This window comes from Balaenoptera musculus, chromosome 2 (assembly GCF_009873245.2).
Source record: "Balaenoptera musculus isolate JJ_BM4_2016_0621 chromosome 2, mBalMus1.pri.v3, whole genome shotgun sequence".
NCBI lineage: Eukaryota > Metazoa > Chordata > Mammalia > Artiodactyla > Balaenopteridae > Balaenoptera > Balaenoptera musculus.
Window position 1 is genome coordinate 7,962,205 of NC_045786.1, and position 21,155 is coordinate 7,983,359.

Genomic DNA, 21,155 nt, shown 5'->3' on the forward strand with positions numbered 1-21,155 from the left:
TGTAGGTTTTTGAGGGTATTCTTTATCAAGTTAAAGAAGTTTACCTCTAGTCCTACTTTACTGAGACTTTTTATCATGAATGGGTGTTGGATTTTGTCAAAATCCTTCTCTGCATATACTGATATGATCATGTGATTTTTCTTCTCTAGCTTTTTGATATGATGAAATACATTAGTTAATTTTTGAATGTTGAAACAGCCTTGTATACCTGGGATAAATGCCACTTGGGTATGGTATATAATTCTTTTTATACCTGTTGTATTCAATTTGCTAATACTTTGTTCAGAGTATTTTTGCATTTATGTTCATGAGAGATATCAGTCTGTAGTTTTCTCTTCTAGTAATATCTTTGTGTGGTTTTGCTATTAGAGCAATGCTGGTTTCATAGAATGATTTAGGAAGTCTTCTCTCTGCTTCCATCTTCTGGAAAAGATTGTAGAGAATTGGTGTACTTTCTTCCATAAATGTTTGGTAGAATTCACCAGTGAATCCATCTACCCTCTGGCTTCTCTCAAGTTTTTTTCTTTATCATATATGCACCCCTATGTTCATACCAGCACTATTTACAATAGCCAAGACATGGAAGCAACCTAAATGTCCATTAACAGATGAATGGATAAAGAAGATGTGGTACATATATACAGTGGAATACTACTCAGCCATAAAAAAGAATGAAATAATGCCATTTGTAGCAACATGGATGGACCTAGAGATTATCATAAGTGAAGTAAACCAGAAAGAGAAAAACAAATATCATATGCTATCACTTATATGTGGAACCTAAAATATGATACAAATGAACTTATCTATGAAACAGAAACAGACTCAGGAGACATAGAGAACAGATGTGTGGTTGCCAAGGGGGAGGGAGGGTGGGAGAGGGAAGGACTGGGAATTTGGGATTATCAGATGCAAACTATTATATATAGGACGGATAAACAACAAGGTCCTACTGTAGAGCACAGGGAACTATATTCAATATCCTGTAATAAACCATAATGGAAAAGAATATGAAAAAGAATTTTTTTTTAAGAAAAGATATTTTTCTTTATCTTTGATCTTCTGAAGTTTGACTATGATATGCCAAGGTGTAGTTTGGTTTCTTGTTGGGTGGGGGATTATGTGTGTGGTTTTGTGGTGGGGGGTTGGTTTGGGGGTTTTTTAGGTCAGGGAGGGGAATTTATCTGGTTTGGTATTCTCTGAGCTTTCTAGATCTGTGGTTTTGTGCCTGACCCTGAATTTGGGGAAATTCTCAGTCATTATTTCCTCACACATTGCTTCTGGTTTTTTTCCTCTCTTTCTTCTCCTATTTCCATTATGCATATGTTACACATTTTGTAGTTGTCCCACAGTTCTTGGGTATTCTATTCTGTTTTGGGTTTTTTTTCCAGTCTTTTTTCTCTTTGTTTTTCAGTTTTAGGAGTTTCTGTTGTCATATCCTCAAGCTCAAAGATTCTTTCCTCAGCAGTGTCCAGTCTACTGATGAAACCATCAAAGGCAATTCTTCATTGCTGTCACAGTGTTTTTGATCCCTAGAATTTCTTTTTGATTCTTTCTTAGAATTTCCATCTCTCTGTTTTTGTTATCTGTCTGTTCTTTCATATAGTCAACTTTTTCCATTAAGGCCCTTAGGATAAAAATCACTGTTTTTGTTGTGGTTGTTATTGTTTGTCTGTTTGTTAGTTCCTGGTCTGATTTAATTCCAACATTCCTGCCCTAGCTGACTCTGGCTCTGATGCTTGTTCAGTCTCTTCAAACTGTTACTCGCCTCTGAGGATGCCTTGTAACTTCATGGTGGACATGACGTACTGTGTAAAGAGACCTGTGGGGAACAGGCTTTTAGTAACGTGGTGGTGAGGCCAGCAATGGGGCATTCTACACTCCTACGTGAGGTCTCAGTCTTTTAGGAGCCTGTGCCCTTGGACTGTGAACTTCACAGTACTTCTCAGGGATTTTCCCTCCTTTAGGTGGGGCAGGAGGGGTGGAGGAGGAAACTGGAGTTGGCATTTCCCTTCCCCCAAGTAGGTTATTATACTCTGATACAACCTCAACTGTTTAGGCTCTGGTGAAATAGTTTCTTCTTGTTAAGAACAGAATGCTCTGATGTATCTCCACATACACATCCCTAAAGAATACTGAGAATGAGTTTCAACATCACACGGACTTGGGGTCTCAACCCCAGGTTGGCAAGTGTTTAATCTTTCTGAGCTCTGATTTCCTTGTCAATAAAGTGTAGGTAATACTACCCAGGTTACAGGATCACAGTGAAGGTTTAAAGAGGTCATTTAGAGCAAGTGCCCAGGGCCATGCCTGATGCAGAGGAGGCACTGGGCAAGTTAGTCTTCTTCTTCCCTTTGCCTTCCCCTGGAAAAGGCATTGGTTTTAAGTCCCTAACCATAAAAAGTAATTTCCCATTTCTTCTCCCTTAAAGCTCTCTCTCACTCTCACCACCTAACCTTCCCCTTTGAATGATCAGGGATTTGGGTTCTGTCAAGGCACAACACTGGCTCCCTGCCTCAACCAGATCTGCCTCTGGCCGTTTCTCCTGCCTGCTTCCAAAATGGTAGCAAGGGGACCTGGGTCTCCACCTCCCAGAAGAGAGCCAGGGAGTGTTCGACATCCCACAGGGCTTAGGAGGATAAAAACCCATGTAAGAATGAGGGGATGTGACATCTACAGCCCAGTGCCCCCCTACTCCGCCTTCCTAGGGACTACAGGCATTCTCACGTGCGTCTAATTGTCTAGAAAGAATATTTGCTTTCGAGTGCCATTAGCCTTGGGTTTCCTCCATAGCTCATTAGACTGTCATCTCACTATCTCAAGAACAGCTGTTTCCATATTGACACTTCCTTTCCAGGATTATGAAGGGCCACTGGGGGTTTCGTGGGAATGCAAGGCTTCTGCAAGATGAGATAAAAGGAACACGTCAGGCCTGGTGTTTTGTAATTAGTCGTCATCAGTCTGCGGCCCTTGTAGCTGCGATGCTGCCGGGTTCACAAGAGAAAATAACACACACGTGTGTGTACATGAGCGTGTGCACACACACACACACACACACACACACAACACCACACCGAAGTAAAGAGCTCATAAGCTGACGTCAGGACTTCCCTGGTGGTCCAGTAGTTAAGGCTCGGCGCTTCCACTGCAGGGGGCACCGTTTAGATCCCTGGTCGGGGAACTAAGATTCCACATGCCACGTGGCATAGACAAAAAAAAAAGGTGTGATGAGTCAAAAGCATGAATGACCCTTCAGGACTGGTTCCAGAATTGATGGCAGTGCCCTTGCTGATGTATGTGTCTTTCTCCTTTTGTCTGTCTATCCTCATCTTGTTTCAGAGGATTTAAGGTGCTCCTTTCCGAGGTATAGTTTAAAGGCTAGGTGTTCAACAGCTATTTCAGTAGCAGATCTGTGGACGGAGAACCCTGTAACATACACTGAAGGGAAAGAAACCAGACGAAATGAAGCAGGTCTCCTGAAACATTTACTTGTTGGATTAAGTAACCCAGTATCTGGACTCAGATCTGTCCATTCAGAAAGAGGCCAGGCGACCCAGGTCTCCTTCCACAGCCCGGCGTCTGCTATCTGCATTCCATGCACACATTCTCAAGGCCATGGGTGCCCTTCTAATTACCACCCACTGCTCCCAGGCCCCCTCTGGCTCAAACCGCCTTGAACATTGTTCCTTCTCTTTACAGTTTCTCGTTTTTATCAAAATCATACGTGTATGTGGCAATTTTCATAACATGTTAAAGTTGAAGAGTACTAGAAAACTTATAAAGAAAAACACCAGGCTCCATTTCCCTTCTTTCCATCTCTGAGTCCCTCCCCAGGGGCACTCATGGACTTTCAACTGTTGCTTCAGATTTCTCAGTCATCTGTTTATACTGTGGTTTCTTTCTTTTTTTTTTTTTTTTTAATTTATTTATTTATTTATTTCTGGCTGCATTGGGTCTTCGTTTCTGCGCACAGCCTTCTCATTGTGGTGGCTTCTCTTGTTGTGGAGCGCGGGCTCTAGGCGCACGGGCTTCAGTAGTTGTGGCACGTGGGCTCAGTAGTTGTGGCGCACGGGCTCTAGAGTGCAGGCTCAGTACTTGTGGTGCACAGGCTTAGTTGTTCCGAGGCATGTGGGATCTCCCCAAACCAGGGCTCGAACCCGTGTCCCCTGCATTGGCAGGTGGATTCTTAACCACTGCACCACCAGGGAAGTCCCTATACAGTGATTTCTTAATTACTCAATTTTTGGTATTTTATGCTGCCACCCTGAAAGATGAGGCTTAAAATTTACTTCCATTGTACTCCACATCCCTACCGGCACACACATATCTCTTCTCTACTATCTTTTCAATATATCTGTATCACAGTTTAAATCAAAATTCAGTTTTATTGTGACTACCAAGATATTGTTTACAGCTGAGGACAGTTGTATAGTATCATTGTATATCCTGGATTTTCCAACTTCATGTTTTTCCAGGAATTAACAGTTGCCTTGTTTCATTGTTCACTTACTTAATATTCTATTGTACCCATCAAGCATTTTTCTCTACGATCTTCAGTAGAGCTGTGTCTCTCCTCTCAATTTGGGAAACTCATTAGACCCTCAACCTGTTCCTTTTTTCTTTCTTTTTTTGAGGCGTCCTTCCTGGATCCCTCCATCCTCCTGCACCAATTGGACTAGCTCTGTAAGTCTCTTGTACCACTGTCTTCTTGAGGCTCCTTTTTTTCCAATACTCTGGGAACTCCCTTTGCACCAGTCCTGTGATCTGTTCTCCTTTTCTTGGAACTCACGTTCCCCTCTTTGTAGGTTTAGCTTTCTTTTGCTGGAGATTGTCTTCCAGTAAGCTCCTAAGAAAAGGTGCCTGAGAAGTAAATTTTTGTATTCTTGAATGTCTGCCCTCACACTTGACTAATAACTTGTCTAGTGGTTATTTGTCTGCTCTTGAAATCCAGACCTACGTGTCCAGGCTTGACTCCCCTCTTCAGTACCAGGTCAAAATGTTCAGGCACCAGAAATTCTGTCCATCCAGAGCTACACATTATCATCTCTCCAAACCTCCCCCTTCTCCTGTGTACTTATCTTAACTAAATAAGACCATCCTTCCTCTAATCCCTCAGTAAAGCGGAACACTGTTCTTCCTTCCAGCATTTATAACTCGCCAACATCTTGTATTCAACCTCTCACCACCATCCTAGTTCTGGACTTAATCATCACTCGTTTGGACAATTTCAGTGACATTGTAACTGCTCTTCTTGTCTCTATACACCTTAGCTCTCCATTCTACACTTCATCCTTTATCACTCAAGTTCAAAATATTCAGGAAGATAGTATCACTTCCTTTCAAAAAGTAACTTTTAATGATTCCCTCTTGCAAATAGAATAAGATCTAAAATATATTCTTCTATAGTATGAAAGTCAGAATCTGGTCTCATTGTCATTTCTGACCATCCTTGTTGTTACACATGTGATTCCACTGTCTCATTCAAGTTTCACAATAGTCTTATTATCTGTATCCATGCTACCGAGGTTTAAAGTTCAAATAGAATGGAGTACCCCAAGCAAACAGTAACAGAATCCCTCACCCATCCTCATTTACATCTAAGGATTTGCCCATTGAAGGTATTTTGCCCATTTTGGCCATGATCTGATATTGGGAAACCCTTTGGCATTTTGACTTATGGGACCCCTCTAGGGCACACTTAAGGTAAGGCATATTCCTACAATATGAGACTTCTGGACACCCATCTTCCTAGCAGATTCAAATGCTTTCTTTCCTCTCCTTGGGAAAATACAGGCCATGTGGCTCATTCCAGAGACCCCTGGGCAAATGGGCAGTTACCCTTGTAAATGACATGTTCCTGGGCACAGGAAAGAAAGCAATCTGCTGGCCAAAATGGAAACCACCCTTTTTTGCAGCATCAGAGGGATCAATTAAACCAAGATGAACCATTCTCCTATTGAAGAAAATTACATGTTAAATTTCTCCTCCCGGAAAAAGGAAGCATGGAAATTAGAAGCAGATTTAAGAGTTGGTCATTTACCACCCAATGCTTAACTGAAATTTGAGAGCTTAAAAAAAAAAAAAAATCAAAAGTCAACATCCATTGACTGTTTGGAAGTATGCTACATATGTATATTAAGCTAATCCTGGGTAGTCAATACCACAGATAAGGACATTATTTACTTGTCCATTCTAGGTGCAATTACACAGTTTAACCAGTGCAAGCACTTCATAAATATAGCAAATCAATGCTAGTTATCAAAATCCATCCACAACTGATAGCACATGAAAAAGGGCTTTGCAAATGGCCTCGAAAGCCAGTCTACACTGGCAGCCCCACACAGGTCAGGCTATTTACTGCTTAATCACACAGGCACCCCAGCAATCTTATTGATTCCTCAGGACCTGGCCACGACGTCACTCCTAATAGCACGTGCAATAAGCCATTACCACCATGCAGAAGAGCCATCATCCCAGGCTGCGGCCATGGATTGCCTGACTTAGCCTCATGCTGGGAAGGGCGAGTGAAGCTCTGATGGGGGCAAATCACACCCGGGTCGCATGTGAAGAAGCTTCCTAAGGAGGAATAAGATCCATCAGCTGCTAGCCATCAGGAGCTCTGCCTGCTCCCTCTTTCCATGGGTGGATAGTTGAATGATCCTGCCACCATGCTGATGGACCTGTTACTGGATGTCCACGGAGCACGAGTTGCTAAGACAGAATGTGGACGGATCTTCCTCACAGGCCATTAATATTTTCCACTTGACATTCTCTTTGGCTTGATCATTGCCATAAAGATTGAAGGAGATTCTTGGATGCCTGGTTAGTACACAAGGTTTCCATCAGCACAGGCTACATCTTCTTCCCTATCCTGGAAGAGGGTGAGATCTGGTTTCCTTTGTGATGGGATGTGTGTTTTTGAGTTGATGGGGATAGAGGGTCTTATTCTGGGCTAAATTCTCTGCTCAAATGAAACATCCTCAAGAGGGAGTTTTCAAAGGTCCGAGAAGAAGCCTCTTTACCCCTCCCCCCCCAAAAAAAGGGGCTTGCTGCATGACCTTTAGGGAATTCAGATGGATGAAACATGGCCATCATAGCAGGCTATGTATGAAGAGGGGGAGAGGTAGATGGTGAGGTCCAGGAAGGCTGTTGTGGTGACAGAGTTAACAGGAAAACTGTGTGTGTGTGTGTGTGTGTGTGTGTGTGTGTGTGTGTGTGTGTGGGTGTGTGTGTGTGGGTGTGTGTGTGTGATTTACAAAGAACTTTCACAAACATGATTTCATTTCCTCCTGTGGGGTAGGTAGGTGTGCAGTAACCTTCCAGGTGCCAACTCAGGTATAAGGCCAGTGTCCTTTCACTTCCCCGTCACAGAGGGGAGCTGAGTTTCAGGAACAAAAAAGTCTTCCAATAAGCAAAAGTTCTCTTGTGTACTCAATTCTTGGCCCAGCACCTGATACACAGTAGCCATCTAGGAGAGTGTAACAGTTCATGTACTGTGAGGCTGCTTACAGGGGACCTCGGACAGGTGACTTCAAGGCTCCCTGCCTCGGTTTCTTCATCCAGGGAGAACAAGATTATCTATTTGATAAGGTATTGTGAGAATTAAACGAATGACTGTACTTCTAAAAACCTTCAGAAGAGTGCCTGTAATAGAATGTGCTGGGTAAGGGGGTTGCCATTACGTTATTAGACACTCAGTCAAATAATTGTTGAATGAAGGATGTGCAGCCCAAGCAATGAAAAGAAATGACAACATTGGTTTAGACAAGGGCAAGGCCAGTGTGGAGCTTGGTATGGAATACAAGAAGACCACAGGCAGTGTCAACTCAGAAGCGAATAGTAAACTCATCCTCATCCACCAAACCTTTTCCCAGCAAGGATAATTGGGAGTCAAACTGAAGGATTCAGATGAAGCTTCATTTATTTTCTTTGCCAGGCTGGTCATGGAGGGGAACTGTTCAGTGAAGCCCAGGACAGAGCCCAGCTAGGCAAAGGGAGCTTGAGACAGAAAGAGAGAGAGAAATAGGGAAGGAAAAATTCATCTGCCTACCCAAGCTCCCTACAGTTCTACCCACTGTTTCTTCCAAATGCCGTAGCAGGAGGGAAAGTCTGTCCAAAGATGGGTAATGCCAACCATGCATAGCATCAGTGCAAACCTTAGCTCCAACCAAGAGAAACCTACACTGTCCTGCACGGGGACCCGTCAGTAATCCCGCAGGCCCTGGGCACGTGAGGTCTGGTGACACCAGAGTTGCCCCACGTTCTCTTCTTAGGGATATTGGGTTTCGTGTTTGGCCTGAATTCCAGCCATTTTCAAACAGAAAATTATGGCTGTCAGCAGTATTTCTGTTTGCATAGCCTCAGTCACAGCTTACTCTAATAAGACGTGACATGAATCACGCAGGTTAGCCGAGTTAGGAGCTAATGGAAATGGTGCTGGAATGTTGAAGAAAGACAGAGCTTCCCTCCCTCCTGCTGGAGGAATTTTCCAAATTGGTTAGGAATGTGTTGTCTTCACGTGTGTGTTTGGGTCAATCTCTGCCTATTTACTCTCTCATCCGTTTTACATGACAGTCGTTAAAAACTCCAAATGTCATTCAAGGCTCCAGCGCCCCCGTCCCCCAGCTCAGGGTTGGTGTGGGGTGATGCCGGGTGTGGGGAAGGTAGGAGAGGTCGGGGCAGGAAAGTCTGTCTCTGGGACTGGCAAGTATTTAAACCCAGTCTTGTCCTTGCAGGGTTCCCGTGGGTTCTTTGAAGACCCTGCCCCAACCCCTTTCTCACTGCTGGGGATTTCTCACTGCGGTTCCCAGGCACACGTGTGATACCTCTTAATATCCTCGAACCCAGTACCAGTGTGTCGGGGGCAAGTGGTCCCCACACCGACGATTCTCCAGCGCCAGCCGCTGTCTTACAGTTCAGCTCAGTTCTGACACCGTCTACCCAAAGACGGCACTGGATCCCACAGGTTGAGGGCTCAGTCCTACAAGGCTGCCCTGCCCCACTTCAGATGCCAGCTGCAAGCCCAGGTTATCACCTGAGCTTCTGACCAGATGGCTACAAATCAGACCCCCTTCGGGGGTTTGATTCCTTTGCTAGAGTAACTCCCAGGACTCAGAAACATTTTAGTTACTAAATTACCAGTTGATTATTAATGGATGTAACTCAGGAACAGCCAGATGGAAGAGAAGCATAGAGCAAGGTGTGAGTTGCACCAGTCTCCCCCAAATCTCCATCCCAGAAGCTCTCCAAACCCCAGACCATTGGGATCTTTAGGGAGGCCTCCTTACATAGGCATGATTGATTACATCATCGGCCCTTGGAGACTGACGCAACCTCCAGCCCCTCCCCCCTCCCCGGGGGTCAGGGGGGTAGGACTGAAAGCTCCAGCCCTCCAATCACAGGCTTGGTTCCTCTGAACCAAGCCCCATCCTTAGGTGTCCTAGGGACTTTCTAAAAGTCACCCGTGAACATAACAAAAGGCACCTGTTAGGAAATTCCAGGGGTTTTAAGAGCTCTGTGCCAGGAAAGGGGACTAAGACCAAATGTATATTTTTGGTTATAGATCACAATATTCTACTCTCTCCCAGTTGGTCATGTAAAATCTTCGCCCCCAGCCTCTGTCAGCCACCCTTCACACAACACACTGAGCACCTAGGATGAACCGAGGCGATGGGATGGGATGGGACTTATGTCCCCTCCCTTTGCTGCCAGCGGCTGCTGCGCTTGGTCCCTTTCCCTGTGACCCTCCCCGCGGGCACCTCACAGCCCCTCTCCCCGGGCCTGCGGCTCCCCCTTCTGCCTCTTCCCCCTGCCCGGACAGCCTGCAGGGCGAGGTCGCCTGAGGGCTTCAGACCCTCCCTCGCAAGCCCTGGAGTAGGTGTAGGCGAAGCTGGCCCCTGCTGCCTTGCAACCGCCAATAAAACCGAGAAAGAGCCCTTTCACGTCCTGCTTAACGGACAAGAAATAGTGGCTTGAGATGGACGTTAGGAGAAGCATCTCATCTGTCCGCTTTCTGTTGTCTTCATTTCCCTACTATAAGCCATATTCCACCTTTCACCAGAGAAAGAATGAAAATGAACAGAAAGGCCAGAGATGACCTTCTTCAGATTGATTCTGTCCTTCTTTCCCGAAGGGCGCTTCAGCTCACCCTCCAACACGTCTCAGCTCGCTGCCCTTTGACCCTGACCCCAGGCTCACAGGGACCTCAGGCTGCCCTCTGACCCTGGAGCTTCATTATGGCACCCCTCCCCCTCCCCTACAGCGTGCCCTCAGTCCCCTCCCCCAGCCGACACCTCTGTGTCCTATGACCCCTTCTCACGTTCTGCCGAATGAACAAAATCAGGCAGTGCCAGTGAGCTGACCAGTGCTGGTGAGTTACAGTCTGCGCTGAGTCAGGCAGCCACGTGGACCTGCCAAGGGCCGGAAAGATTAGCCTCCCAGATGGTCGCTGCAGGCCCTGGGCCAGCAGCTGGAATGAGCCCTCGGTTCTGGTATGTCAGGCTCACTCTGGGCAGGAGGGTGCGATGACCGGTCCCCATTTCTGTTGCCAGTGTCCTCCCAGGAGGTCACCCCCCTTCCCCAGGGCTGCCTAGCAGGCGCCAGCACGGTCAGCCGTCCGACATGGGGGTCAGCGCTCGCACCCGTGCACACGTCACCCCGTGGAACCTTCCCTCTCCTGCTTCCCACCAGCACTGGCGTCAGCAAAGGCTTTCCCCCTGACAGGCCATCTTCCCCAGCCCCCTCTTTCCCCTCCTGCTATCCCTGACCATTTGGTTGGATACATCTTGCTTTGGTGTGTCAAGACCATTGATTTTCCTGAAGTTTTGGCTCCATCGATTCCTATGCATTTTCATTCCAGGGTTTGAATGTGAACACTTTCACTGAGGCTGGAAGGACATATTCAAAACGAACAAATACAGAGCTTCACCAGGGACTTCCCTGGCGGCCCAGTGGTTAAAGACTTCGCCTTCCAATGCAGGGGGTGTGGGTTCGATCCCCGGTTGGGGAGCTAAGATGCCGCGTGTCTTGTGGCCAAAAAACCGAAACATAAAACGGAAGCAATATTGTAACAAGTTCAATAAAGACTTTAAAAATGGTCCACATTTTAAAAAAAAATCTTTAAAGAAAAAGCTCCACCAGCCTTGAGTGGGTGCTGGCCTGCCAGAGGCGTCAGAAGCGGCAGCTTCAGGGACTCTAGAACAGAGGGGCGTCTTCCCCACGCCATCTCCCAGCAGCCTTCACTGATACCCCGGCCCGGCAGCATCCTCCCCGCCTGTCCCGTGCCCACTGGGCTGTTCCCTTGATGCACAGGGAACCGTGTCATCTGCCACCCTGGTAAAACCATGCTCTCTCTAAGTAATACAGTCCCTCGCTGCTATCCGCAGGGGCTTGGTTCCAGGACCCATGCGGATGCCAACACCTGGGGAAGCTCAAGTCCCTGAGAGTTGGCCCCCTCCGTATCTGCAGGTTCCACATCTGCAGGTTCACCCAGCAACGGATCAAAACCTATATCCATGGTTGGTTGAATCTATGGATGCGGAACCCACGGATGGGGAGGGCTGGCTGCACTCGGCTCCAAAGGCTTAGCTCCAAGGGACGCCAAGGCAGCGGTTCCAGAGACTCTAGCACTGCTCAATATATCGCCATTTCCTGGATTGAAATTCTCTCTTTTTCAAAGACAGTGGTCTTTCCATTTCCCTGATGGGCCCCATGGATACATCTCCTTTCTACATTTCCAAAGTGCTGTAATGTGATAAAGTCCTCAGTGGCAGGTGAGAGTATAAGGGACCAAGTCACGCCCTGAAGTCACCCAGATTGACTTTGGTTTCCATCTTAGCTCTGGCAGTTCTAACTGTGCTACCTTGGTCAACTTACTAACCGTCTCTGGGCCCCAGTTTCATCACCTGTAAAACATGGGTAATGGAACTTAATTCCGCCATGGAGTTAGCCCTTGGTGACCTTCCAGCATGTTGCCTGGCAACTGCTGGGTACTCAGTAAGCCTAAGTTACCCTTGCCTCTCCTAAAGTGGTCATATCCGCTAAGGTATGAGTGCATATCCCCTCCCAAGAAACATATTTGTATTGTAACAGTGTAACAATGGTCTCCTGGAAATAAATAGTTTAGACTCAATAATCAATTTAAAATGTGTAAATCTCAAACACCCACAGCAAGACCGTCAGAAAGATCGTTTTGCACAAGCTGAACTTTGAGAGCCTTCACACCTCTCTGAGGAGGTGTCCACCTACTCCATGGGGACTGGCGAGGGCTCTCTATTAGCTGGGAGGAGGCGCCAGTGCTGACATGAGAAATGACCCTGCTCTCCACACCCCCAGGGTAGGGAATGGGGGTAGAATGAGTGGGGCTCAAATGTGTGGGAGTCTGGCCAACGGTTATTTTCGTTTCCATTAACATTCTCTTCTATATGTATTTTAACTTTAATCAAAGGCATATGTTTTTGTTTTATTTGCACTTAGTTCATCAAAGTGTCCCTTCTGATCTGAACTATGCCATGAAGCCTTGAGCTCTTCAGCGAAACACTCATTAATACCCCTGGGAAACAGGAAGTTGCATTTAGTCAAATGTAAATAAATCCAGCTCCCAGGGGCTTTGCCCTGGCCTGGGTCAGGAAAGAGACGGTGACTTCTCAGTTGATCTGACCCATGGCCCCCTCTCGAACTGCACTTGCAAACAGAATCCCAGAGCTTTGGACAGATAAGGGTTTAGAAAATGTGCCTATCCTTTGTTCAAAACTGTTATGGAATCGAACAGGGTTTTATAAAGGAAAGAGAGTCTATCGATCTAGCCAAGCTATTGGGTAGCATTCCAGATGTATTTCCACGGGGCAGTGCAGAAAGGAAGTGAGAAAGAGGAAGAAGGGTCTGTAAGCCTAAGCCACCTCGCCAAAGACTCTCTGCAGGTCATGCTGGAGAAATTTCCATCTTCCCCTGTCTCCCCCCTTCCCTCTCACCCTTTCACAACTCTCAACGGCACATATGGAACCCATTACGAACAAAGCCCGATTGTTGTATATTTGGAATTTCCCACATCAACTTGATGCTTTCTTTAACTGCCTCTTAATGTGTGTCTGAGTTGGGTGCCCAGACCCACGTCTCCATCCCTCCCACCCCACCGCAAGGAGCACCCCGCTTCTAAGAGTCTTTTTCCTGATTCATTTTCGAGCAGCATAGAATTCCACTTTTTTCCCTCTGTCCCCCCCCCAACGCCCACTTCCCATCAGACTCTTAGAATAAACAGAACTTTCTTTTCCGTCGTTTTCAATAAACGGGTCTGTAGAGAATAAATAAAAGCTGGTTCCCAAAGCATAAGAGTGATATTAGGCAAACACCCAAAAGCATGGGATTTTTTTACAAAGGAAATGGCATCCCTTTCATAAAACCCCAGAACAGAGTGAAGCAGCGGAGGCAGAAACACGTTAAAAAGAAAGAAACTAAAATACCTCCAACTCTGGAAGCCCCTTACTTGTTTATTCTTTTGAGTAATTTTCTCTGCTATAGAAATAAGCAGATTTAGGAAGGAGTAGAGATGGAGGCAGTTGCACAAATGAACGATATATCAGAAACAAAATATTACAGGACACTTAAATTTTTAGAGCATGTGTACCAGCAGTCTGAGAAGCTTGTCCGATGTGGAATTATACCATCTGATTAGAGAAGAATAGACAAATGTGATGGGTAAATCTGAGCATAGACAGTCCTTTTCAGAGCCTTGTAAAATCAAACATAATTTCTTCATGTTTATTGGCACACATAAAAATCAATGCTCTGTAACACAAACATTTAAATGAGGAGATGCCAAATGCGAGTCTGTCTGGTATATTTGATGTGATTCATCTGAACCATGGGATACAAACATTTTCTCCTTTCTTCCTTCACACTTCCTCTTTGTCGACGCCATTCACATATATAATTAACTGTATGCCTACATTTATTTTCTACCCGTTGGAAAGCAGGAAGGAAAAAATATGCCTGTCTGATGCTCAGGGTCATACTTATAATTTATGACTGTGAAGAGCGTTTCCCCACCAAGTCCCCACTGTGTTATGTCACTGCCCTTCAAATATTTTTCCTGTGTCCAGAAGAGAGTGAAATCAGAATGCAGGATTGCACATTAATCTCCACACCAGATGGTGATATTCCAAATAGTCTTTTTAAGGTGAGCATGTGACCTACTGTATGGCCAAGGGGCTTTGGAGTCACGTGATGGGATGAATACTACGTCTGATAGGGCTTCGATTAGACAACTGACCTGGTTACCGTCTGCAGCCACGAGAAGCAAAGTTGACATTTCTGGATCACTCTCCCCAGAAGCGTCATTTGCCCACCCCTAGGACATGCAGACTCACCGAGGGACTGACTGACAGGCAGGGGCAGACAGGAGGGGGCTGGGCTGAGCTGCGGGAGACGCGCTGAAGTTGCAGAACTTGGGCTCTTTTTCTTCTTCCCCATCCCCCCACCTCCTGACACACCACATCTTGGCTCATAGGTCGGAAGAAAAAAACTCTTTCAGTTATTTGATATTTGGGAAACCTCCAGGAGTTTCCCAGTTTTGAGGACGCCTCCGTCTCTCCCTTGGCTGAGAACACACACACACACACACACAGACACACACACACACACAGACACACACACACACAGAGACACACACACACACGGCTCTACACCATGGTGGTTCAGGCTGCAGTGGCTCCGAATAGATCCCAGAGACTTTTACTGAAAATTCCGTATGGATCTCTGAGAAGACGCAGCGTGGAGAGGGTAAGCGACGTGGCGGGCTGTTTGTTCTTCACCCGAGCAATTGCTCCAGAGAAAGGGAGAGGTTTCTTTTCGTTGTACGTAGCATCCCTTCTGGTAGTCATGTTTTCCTGAAAAATTCAAATTCCTGCGACTGGGGAATACTATGGCATATGTAATTTTTTTTCTTTGTAGATAATGATGAGAAATTTGAAACAAATGTTGGTCGGCTGTGCAAGGGGGTTGGGACTGTTAGAGATGAAACATAAGAGAAAAGATTGGGGTAGAGACTGCCCTCTGGAAAGAGCATGGACGATGAGAGTGCCCGTGGAGAAGAGCTTCGGGCTGCAAAACCTGTTTTCCTCTCTGTTCAGTGAAACAGATTCATTGGTGCAGCAGGGCTGCAAATTTCCTTTCCTCTGCTGGGTGACAGTGTCTTCAAAGGAGGCAATGATAAGGAGCTGTGACGCTTTGAGGGTTTAAATGATGCACCTGGTTGATTAAAATCCCCTCTGTTGTTTAGTTGTGGTTGTACTGTTTCAAATACCTTGCTATCATTTGGGGTTTTTTACCATTATGGATTGTGGCTCTCTGTTAGTTTTCTGAAAACATGCTTACTTTACGGTAGCACCTGGCAGAGAAGATGCTGTAAAACAATAACAGGGATTTGTCCTTCTCTGGAGTGACTGATGTAGTTTGGGGGATGACGGTAGTTAATGCAAATCTGGTCGTCCTCAGGACGTTGGGCTCATTCATGTGGGGACAGCGCCTGTACCCACGCAGGGGTGGAATGGTTTGCGGGTCTCAGAAACCCCCAAAGCCCCTGTTTGCATAATGGCAGATCCCTCTGCGGGCTGCGGATGTCTACTTAGACATTTTAGGTGAAGGTGTAATCTAAAATCAATAAGGCAAAGAGGATCACAAACCGCTGTCGTGATAGATAAGCGACCTGCCGCGTCTTATAAAGGGGAACAGCATTTAATTCAAGTGACTTTTTCTGGTTTGTATACTGACTACTCGGTGATTTTTAAATTTAAGGAAAACATGAGTCAAGCTTTAAAACTACGAGGGGCTATCGAGATTTCCAGGTGGGGTTGATTTCCTGACTTTTGATGAGTTACATTTTATTCTGCCATTTGAGTAGTAATGGAAAAAACTTCTCTTCCTATTCTGGCTGTGTGTAGGTCTTTCTTTTGAGACATATTTCTTGGGCTCCATATCCGGGTCATCAACTTAAATGTATTCAGGGCCTAATGCGTGCTCCCTTTTATACCAAGAGTTTTACAGTATAGGACCAACTGTTAGAGCAAAATTTGCAAATTGATCATTATATTGACAAATGTAGCTTATCTTGAATGTGATTTTAGGTTCCGGTGAAATTTTTTTTCCTGTATGGTAACTAAGTTTATATAATATGTTCTGTTCACAAAAACTCCCTTGGAAGTGTGAGTTGCCCGTACTCGAGTTGTACCACATGACAAAACTAAGGAGAGAATTATCCTGCACATTTGCACAAATGATCCAGAGTAACCTATTTAACCATTAGAATCTCCAGATGGATGTTTAATAAATCATGTATGTTTCATAAATCCAGATATATTCACGTACCATTTCTGTTATTCGTTTAAGAAAAACTGGCAATATATGAACACAGGGTCAGATACAAAACCTGTCTATTGTTGTATGTGCTGGTGTATACCGACATTCAAGATACAGACCTATGTCCTGTCCTTGGGCACACACCAGTGTCTTAGGAGTCTGATCTGAAAACTTCTAGGCCCTTAAGAGAAGCATGTCCATCACTGGAGCATCAGATGTCCTGTTAATCTTCATTGCCAGCTGTGAAGTGGTGGGGCTGAGACACCATCACTCACAAGAAGAGCCCCCTTGCGTTCCTACAAGGCTACCCTCTCACCCTCCACCATGGGGAAGAGTGAGACTAATTGGAACATATGACGTCATGTCGATTTCAATTGGATATTTTATGCCATCGCTGGTTTTATGACAACTTTCACAATCAGAGTCATCTATTTATATAAAAGGGGGGGCAGGAAAGGTGAGAAATGGCATCTGCTTTCAGGGCAGACACTGACAAACAGCATTCTTTTCTCGGGACTCCCTGAATTAAAAGCAGCAACAGCTTTCTCGGTTACATCTGCAGTCTAGAGTGTGCCAGACATCCGAGTGATTTCTATGGTCTCATGATATTTAATGATGGTAAGACCTCGCATTTCTATAACACCTTTGCCCCAATGCACTTTCTTATCTGTTACCTCCCTTTACGATCGTGAGCTGCTAATGAGGCACAGAGAATGGGGATTATTACCCTTGTCCTGTATGAACAGGGAAACCAAGGCATGTGGAGGTTTAATCTTCTGTCCAGGGACATACAGTCAAGGACAGAGCAGGACCTCAGTCTAGGGACCTGGTATCTTACATCCCTGCCATTGAGACAGTGTTTCATCACCTTTGCTCCTTGAGGGAGCTTCGACATTGCAGCCTGGCCCTGAGAAATGGGTTATAGCCAACCTGCCACGAGCACTTCACAGGAAAGGAAACTTACCAAAGGCAGAGATGCTGACAACCAAAGAGAAGAACTCATGACCTAGCGCACTGACAGTCATGGGCCCTTACGTGTCCAGAATTAAAAGATGGCTTCTGTTTTCCAACTGCCTGGAAGATGAGTTGAAAACACAGAAATGCACCTTTCTAACTCTGCTACTTAGACAGCCGTCAAATCCTGATTACAAAATACTCAGGCTGGGAGACCAGGCCTGGTTCTTGTTCATATGTGTTCACAGACAACCATCAACCAACCCATCACCATCCTAGGCAGGGCAGAAAAAGAAATCTAAGATGCCATGTTTGGAGATAGGAGATCTGAGGTTTATATAAATGAAACTGTTATAAGTCAATACAATAGGGCTCTAATCCAGCTCCAAAATAAGTAATGAAGGTGATTCAGGTGCAACAGGAAGCAGCCAAGTGGGGTGGAAAGGGTGGGGCTTGCAGCCACACTGTCCCAAGAAACAAGAGCCTCACTACCTACTAATTGTGTGACTTTGGCAGTGACTCGGTCTTTCTCAGCCTGGTTTATTCATCTGCACTATCTATCCTTGAGGACGGTTATTAAGGATTAGAGGTGATGTACGTAAGGCCCTACCATGGTACATGGCGTGCAGAAAGAAGGTAATCATTAATGATGGGCATATATTTTTTTAATTATTTATGGCTGTGTTGGGTCTTCGTTTCTGTGCGAGGGCTTTCTCTAGTTGTGGCAGGCGGGGGCCACTCTTCATCGCGGTGCGCGGGCCTCTCACTATCGCGGCCTCTCTTGTTGCGGAGCACAGGCTCCAGATGCGCAGGCTCAGTAATTGTGGCTCACGGGCCTAATCGCTCCGCGGCATGTGGGATCTTCCCAGACCAGGGCTCGAACCCGTGTCCCTTGCATTGGCAGGCAGATTCTCAACCACTGCGCCACCAGGGAAGCCCATGATGGGCATATTTTTAAAATTTATTTTATTGAAGTATAGTTGATTTACAGTGTTGTGTTTATTTCTACTGTACAGCAAAGTGACTCAGTTATATATTTTTATATATATAACCTTTTATATAAAAAATATATATTTTTTCCATATTCTTTTCCATTATGGTTTATCACAGGGTATTGAATATAGTTCCCTGTGCTATACAGTAGGACCTTGTTGTTTATCCATTTTCTATATAAGAGTTTGCGTCTGCTAATCCCAAACTCCCAATCCATCCCTCTCCCACCCCACCCCTTGGCAACCACAAGTCTGTCCTCTATGTCTGTGTATCTGTTTCTGTTTCGTAGATAGGTTCATTTGTGTCATATTTTAGATTCCACGTATAAGTGATATCATATGGTATTTGTCTTTCTTTTTCTGACTTACTTCACTTAGTGTGATAATCTCTAGGTCCATCCATGTTCCTGCAAATGGCATTATTTCATTCTTTTTTATGGCTGAGTAGTATTCCATTGTATATATGTACCACATCTTCTTTACCCATTCATCTGTCGATGGACATTTAAGTTGTTTCCATGTCTTGACTATTGTAAATAGTGCTGTGAACATAGGGGTGCATGTATCTTTTCAAATTATAGTTTTGTCCAGATAAATGCCCAGGAGTGGAATAGCTGGATCCTATGGTAGTTCTATTTTTAATTTTTTGAGGAACCTCCATACTGTTTTCCATAGTGGCTGCACCAATTTCCATTTGATAGGCATATTTTTGAAGTTTGACTTTGAGTAGAGGAACACTTGGCTTGTATTTTTAATAACCAGTAGCCTTTTACATACATTCTTAGTCACACTTACTGTCACCCAAAGATGTCCTTTAAGGGATATTCACCCAAGAAAGCCAAGACAGAAGTATTTCCTGGTGATAACTTCCCTTGAACTCCCAATTTTATGTAAGACATAAAAAATAGAGTGTTTCAAATTCATTGCACACCAGTGCCAAGTAAGTAAACTTACTCAAGCCCAGGTACTTCAGTAGGGTCTTTTCCTTCTCGAGCTGGGAAGGTAAAAATGAACTTCATGGAAAATTCTAAGAATGTAAGAACATAACATATAAATGAGTTAAGGAGAGAGCAAATGTGGACCTTTTAGGGGGGGAGTTTGCTGTGGAGACGGGGTGAATGTTGTATTAAGTTTCTATGACCCTACAATATGAGGAAATTGTTCCACATTGGAGATTACCGTTATAGGTCCAAAACCTAGGAATAAGCGGGCCAAGCTGTGTGTGGCCCAGCATGCATTGTTTTAGTGTGTGTGTTTATTAAGGATGCCCATCTCCCCACTGATTTATCCTCTCTGTCATCCAGACCGACGTTTCCTGGGTCTGGATGACCCAGGGTGGAGTGGACGTCTCTCTTCTCTTGAGGCTCTCAATCCCTCACGTTCAACATGTTCAAAGTGGAATTCATCCTCTCACCCACAGTCCTGCTCTGATTCCTTCAACACCACCAGCCATCTAAACACCCAAATGAGAACCCAGGCATCTTCCCTGCCTCTTCCCTTTCCCTGGGGTCTGCCATCTAATCAGTCACCAAGTGCTGCCAATTCCAGCTCCAGAACCTCTCTCACATCTAACTCCTCCTCCCCATTTCTTGGTTCAGGCCTCCATCATCTTCCACTTGTCTACTTAAAATCCCTGCCTCAAGATAAGTACAAATGTCTAAACATAATTATAAGGCCCTCCGTAATCGGGACGCTGCTACCTTCTCCAGCCTGGTCTCTCCCCATCCCTTACCCCGGGTACTGTACACTCCAACCACACTGAACACGTCTGCAGTTCCTCCAAACTACCATGCTCTCCCTTGCCACAGGGCCTTTGCACGTGCTTTTGTAGGCTTGACACACACTGCATCCTCCCTCCGCCTCCTTAACTTCCTATTCACACACTTCAGCCTAAAGATAACATCCTGTCAGAAGGCTTTCCAGGTACCCACCCCCTCCCCAAGTATGAATAACGGCTCTTCCTTCCTTCAGGCTCTCAAAGCTCTCTGTATCTCCCTTACAGTAACACAAATGACATTGCATTGAATCTGCCTGCTGCCTGTTTCCTCCACACCCATGACAACAAGCTCCTTGAGGACAGGGAACACACTTCGGCCCCTGGTTCCTAGTAGGAGGGCGAAACATTCGTTAGATGAGAGAATGAATGAAATCTGGAAGTTGCTAGAAACTTCCCTCAGGGAGAAAATCTGGGAAGAGGATCAGAATGAAAACATAAACCGGAACAGCCTCACATCTTATGTTAAATGACCACCAGCCCCATTTTTGCTGGTGGAAAATGTGTCCACACTTATATGCTGATACAAACTGAGGAGACAAATGCTTTTCTCCTATTTATTCTGAAATCTGAGACGTATCTTGAAGGGGAACAATGTGTGTATGTGAACAACGAATCAGACTCATTATATGTCTCTTCACAGAGTAATAGGAATTGGACACTTTTCTTGAAAAAAATAAGAAAGCATTCTCTTTTACCACAGTTACTGAAATATCTAAGTAAAAGGGTTTTTTGTTTTGTTTTCGTTTGTTTTTTTTTTTTTTTTTTTGTCCTGGAAAGACTGAATTGGTGTGGTATTTCTGGAGCAGTATTTTTAACACAGTGTAAATTAAACCTTTTTGCACCCACATTATTCATTATTTGACGTGTTATTCCAGGTTGACGTGTGGCCTGTCTATTATTTTGCAAACCGTTACATTATCACAGCTGCTAAGCTGCATAACTTAGGAATTCAGAATACAACAGAGTCTCTGTCGCGGAGTGTGTGGTGCTTACATTCTGAACGTATTCATGCAGGGAAGTGTGAGACTTTACCAAAAACACATACAGCAGACGGCTTTTAGTGGATATTTATTACCATGGAA

General features: G+C 45.1%; 1 protein-coding gene across 6 annotated transcripts in view; it reads left to right on the forward strand.

Annotated features, from left to right (window-relative positions):
* Nucleotides 1–21,155, forward strand: part of FRMD4A (FERM domain containing 4A) — a 468,321-nt gene that overhangs the window by 122,186 nt on the left and 324,980 nt on the right. For 4 of the 6 annotated variants that reach the window (XR_005018889.1, XR_005018890.1, XR_005018891.1 and 1 more), the window contains exon 1: nucleotides 14,605–14,775. The exons of 1 other annotated variant lie outside the window; for it this stretch is intronic. Coding sequence is in view for 2 of the 5 variants with exons in the window: in XM_036844690.1 (XP_036700585.1) it covers nucleotides 14,683–14,775 (93 nt within the window). In the remaining 3 variants the exon portion in view is untranslated. Of the gene's footprint in view, nucleotides 1–14,604; nucleotides 14,776–21,155 lie in introns of those variants that run through there. One more of the 6 variants, XM_036844687.1, reaches the window with a different exon arrangement.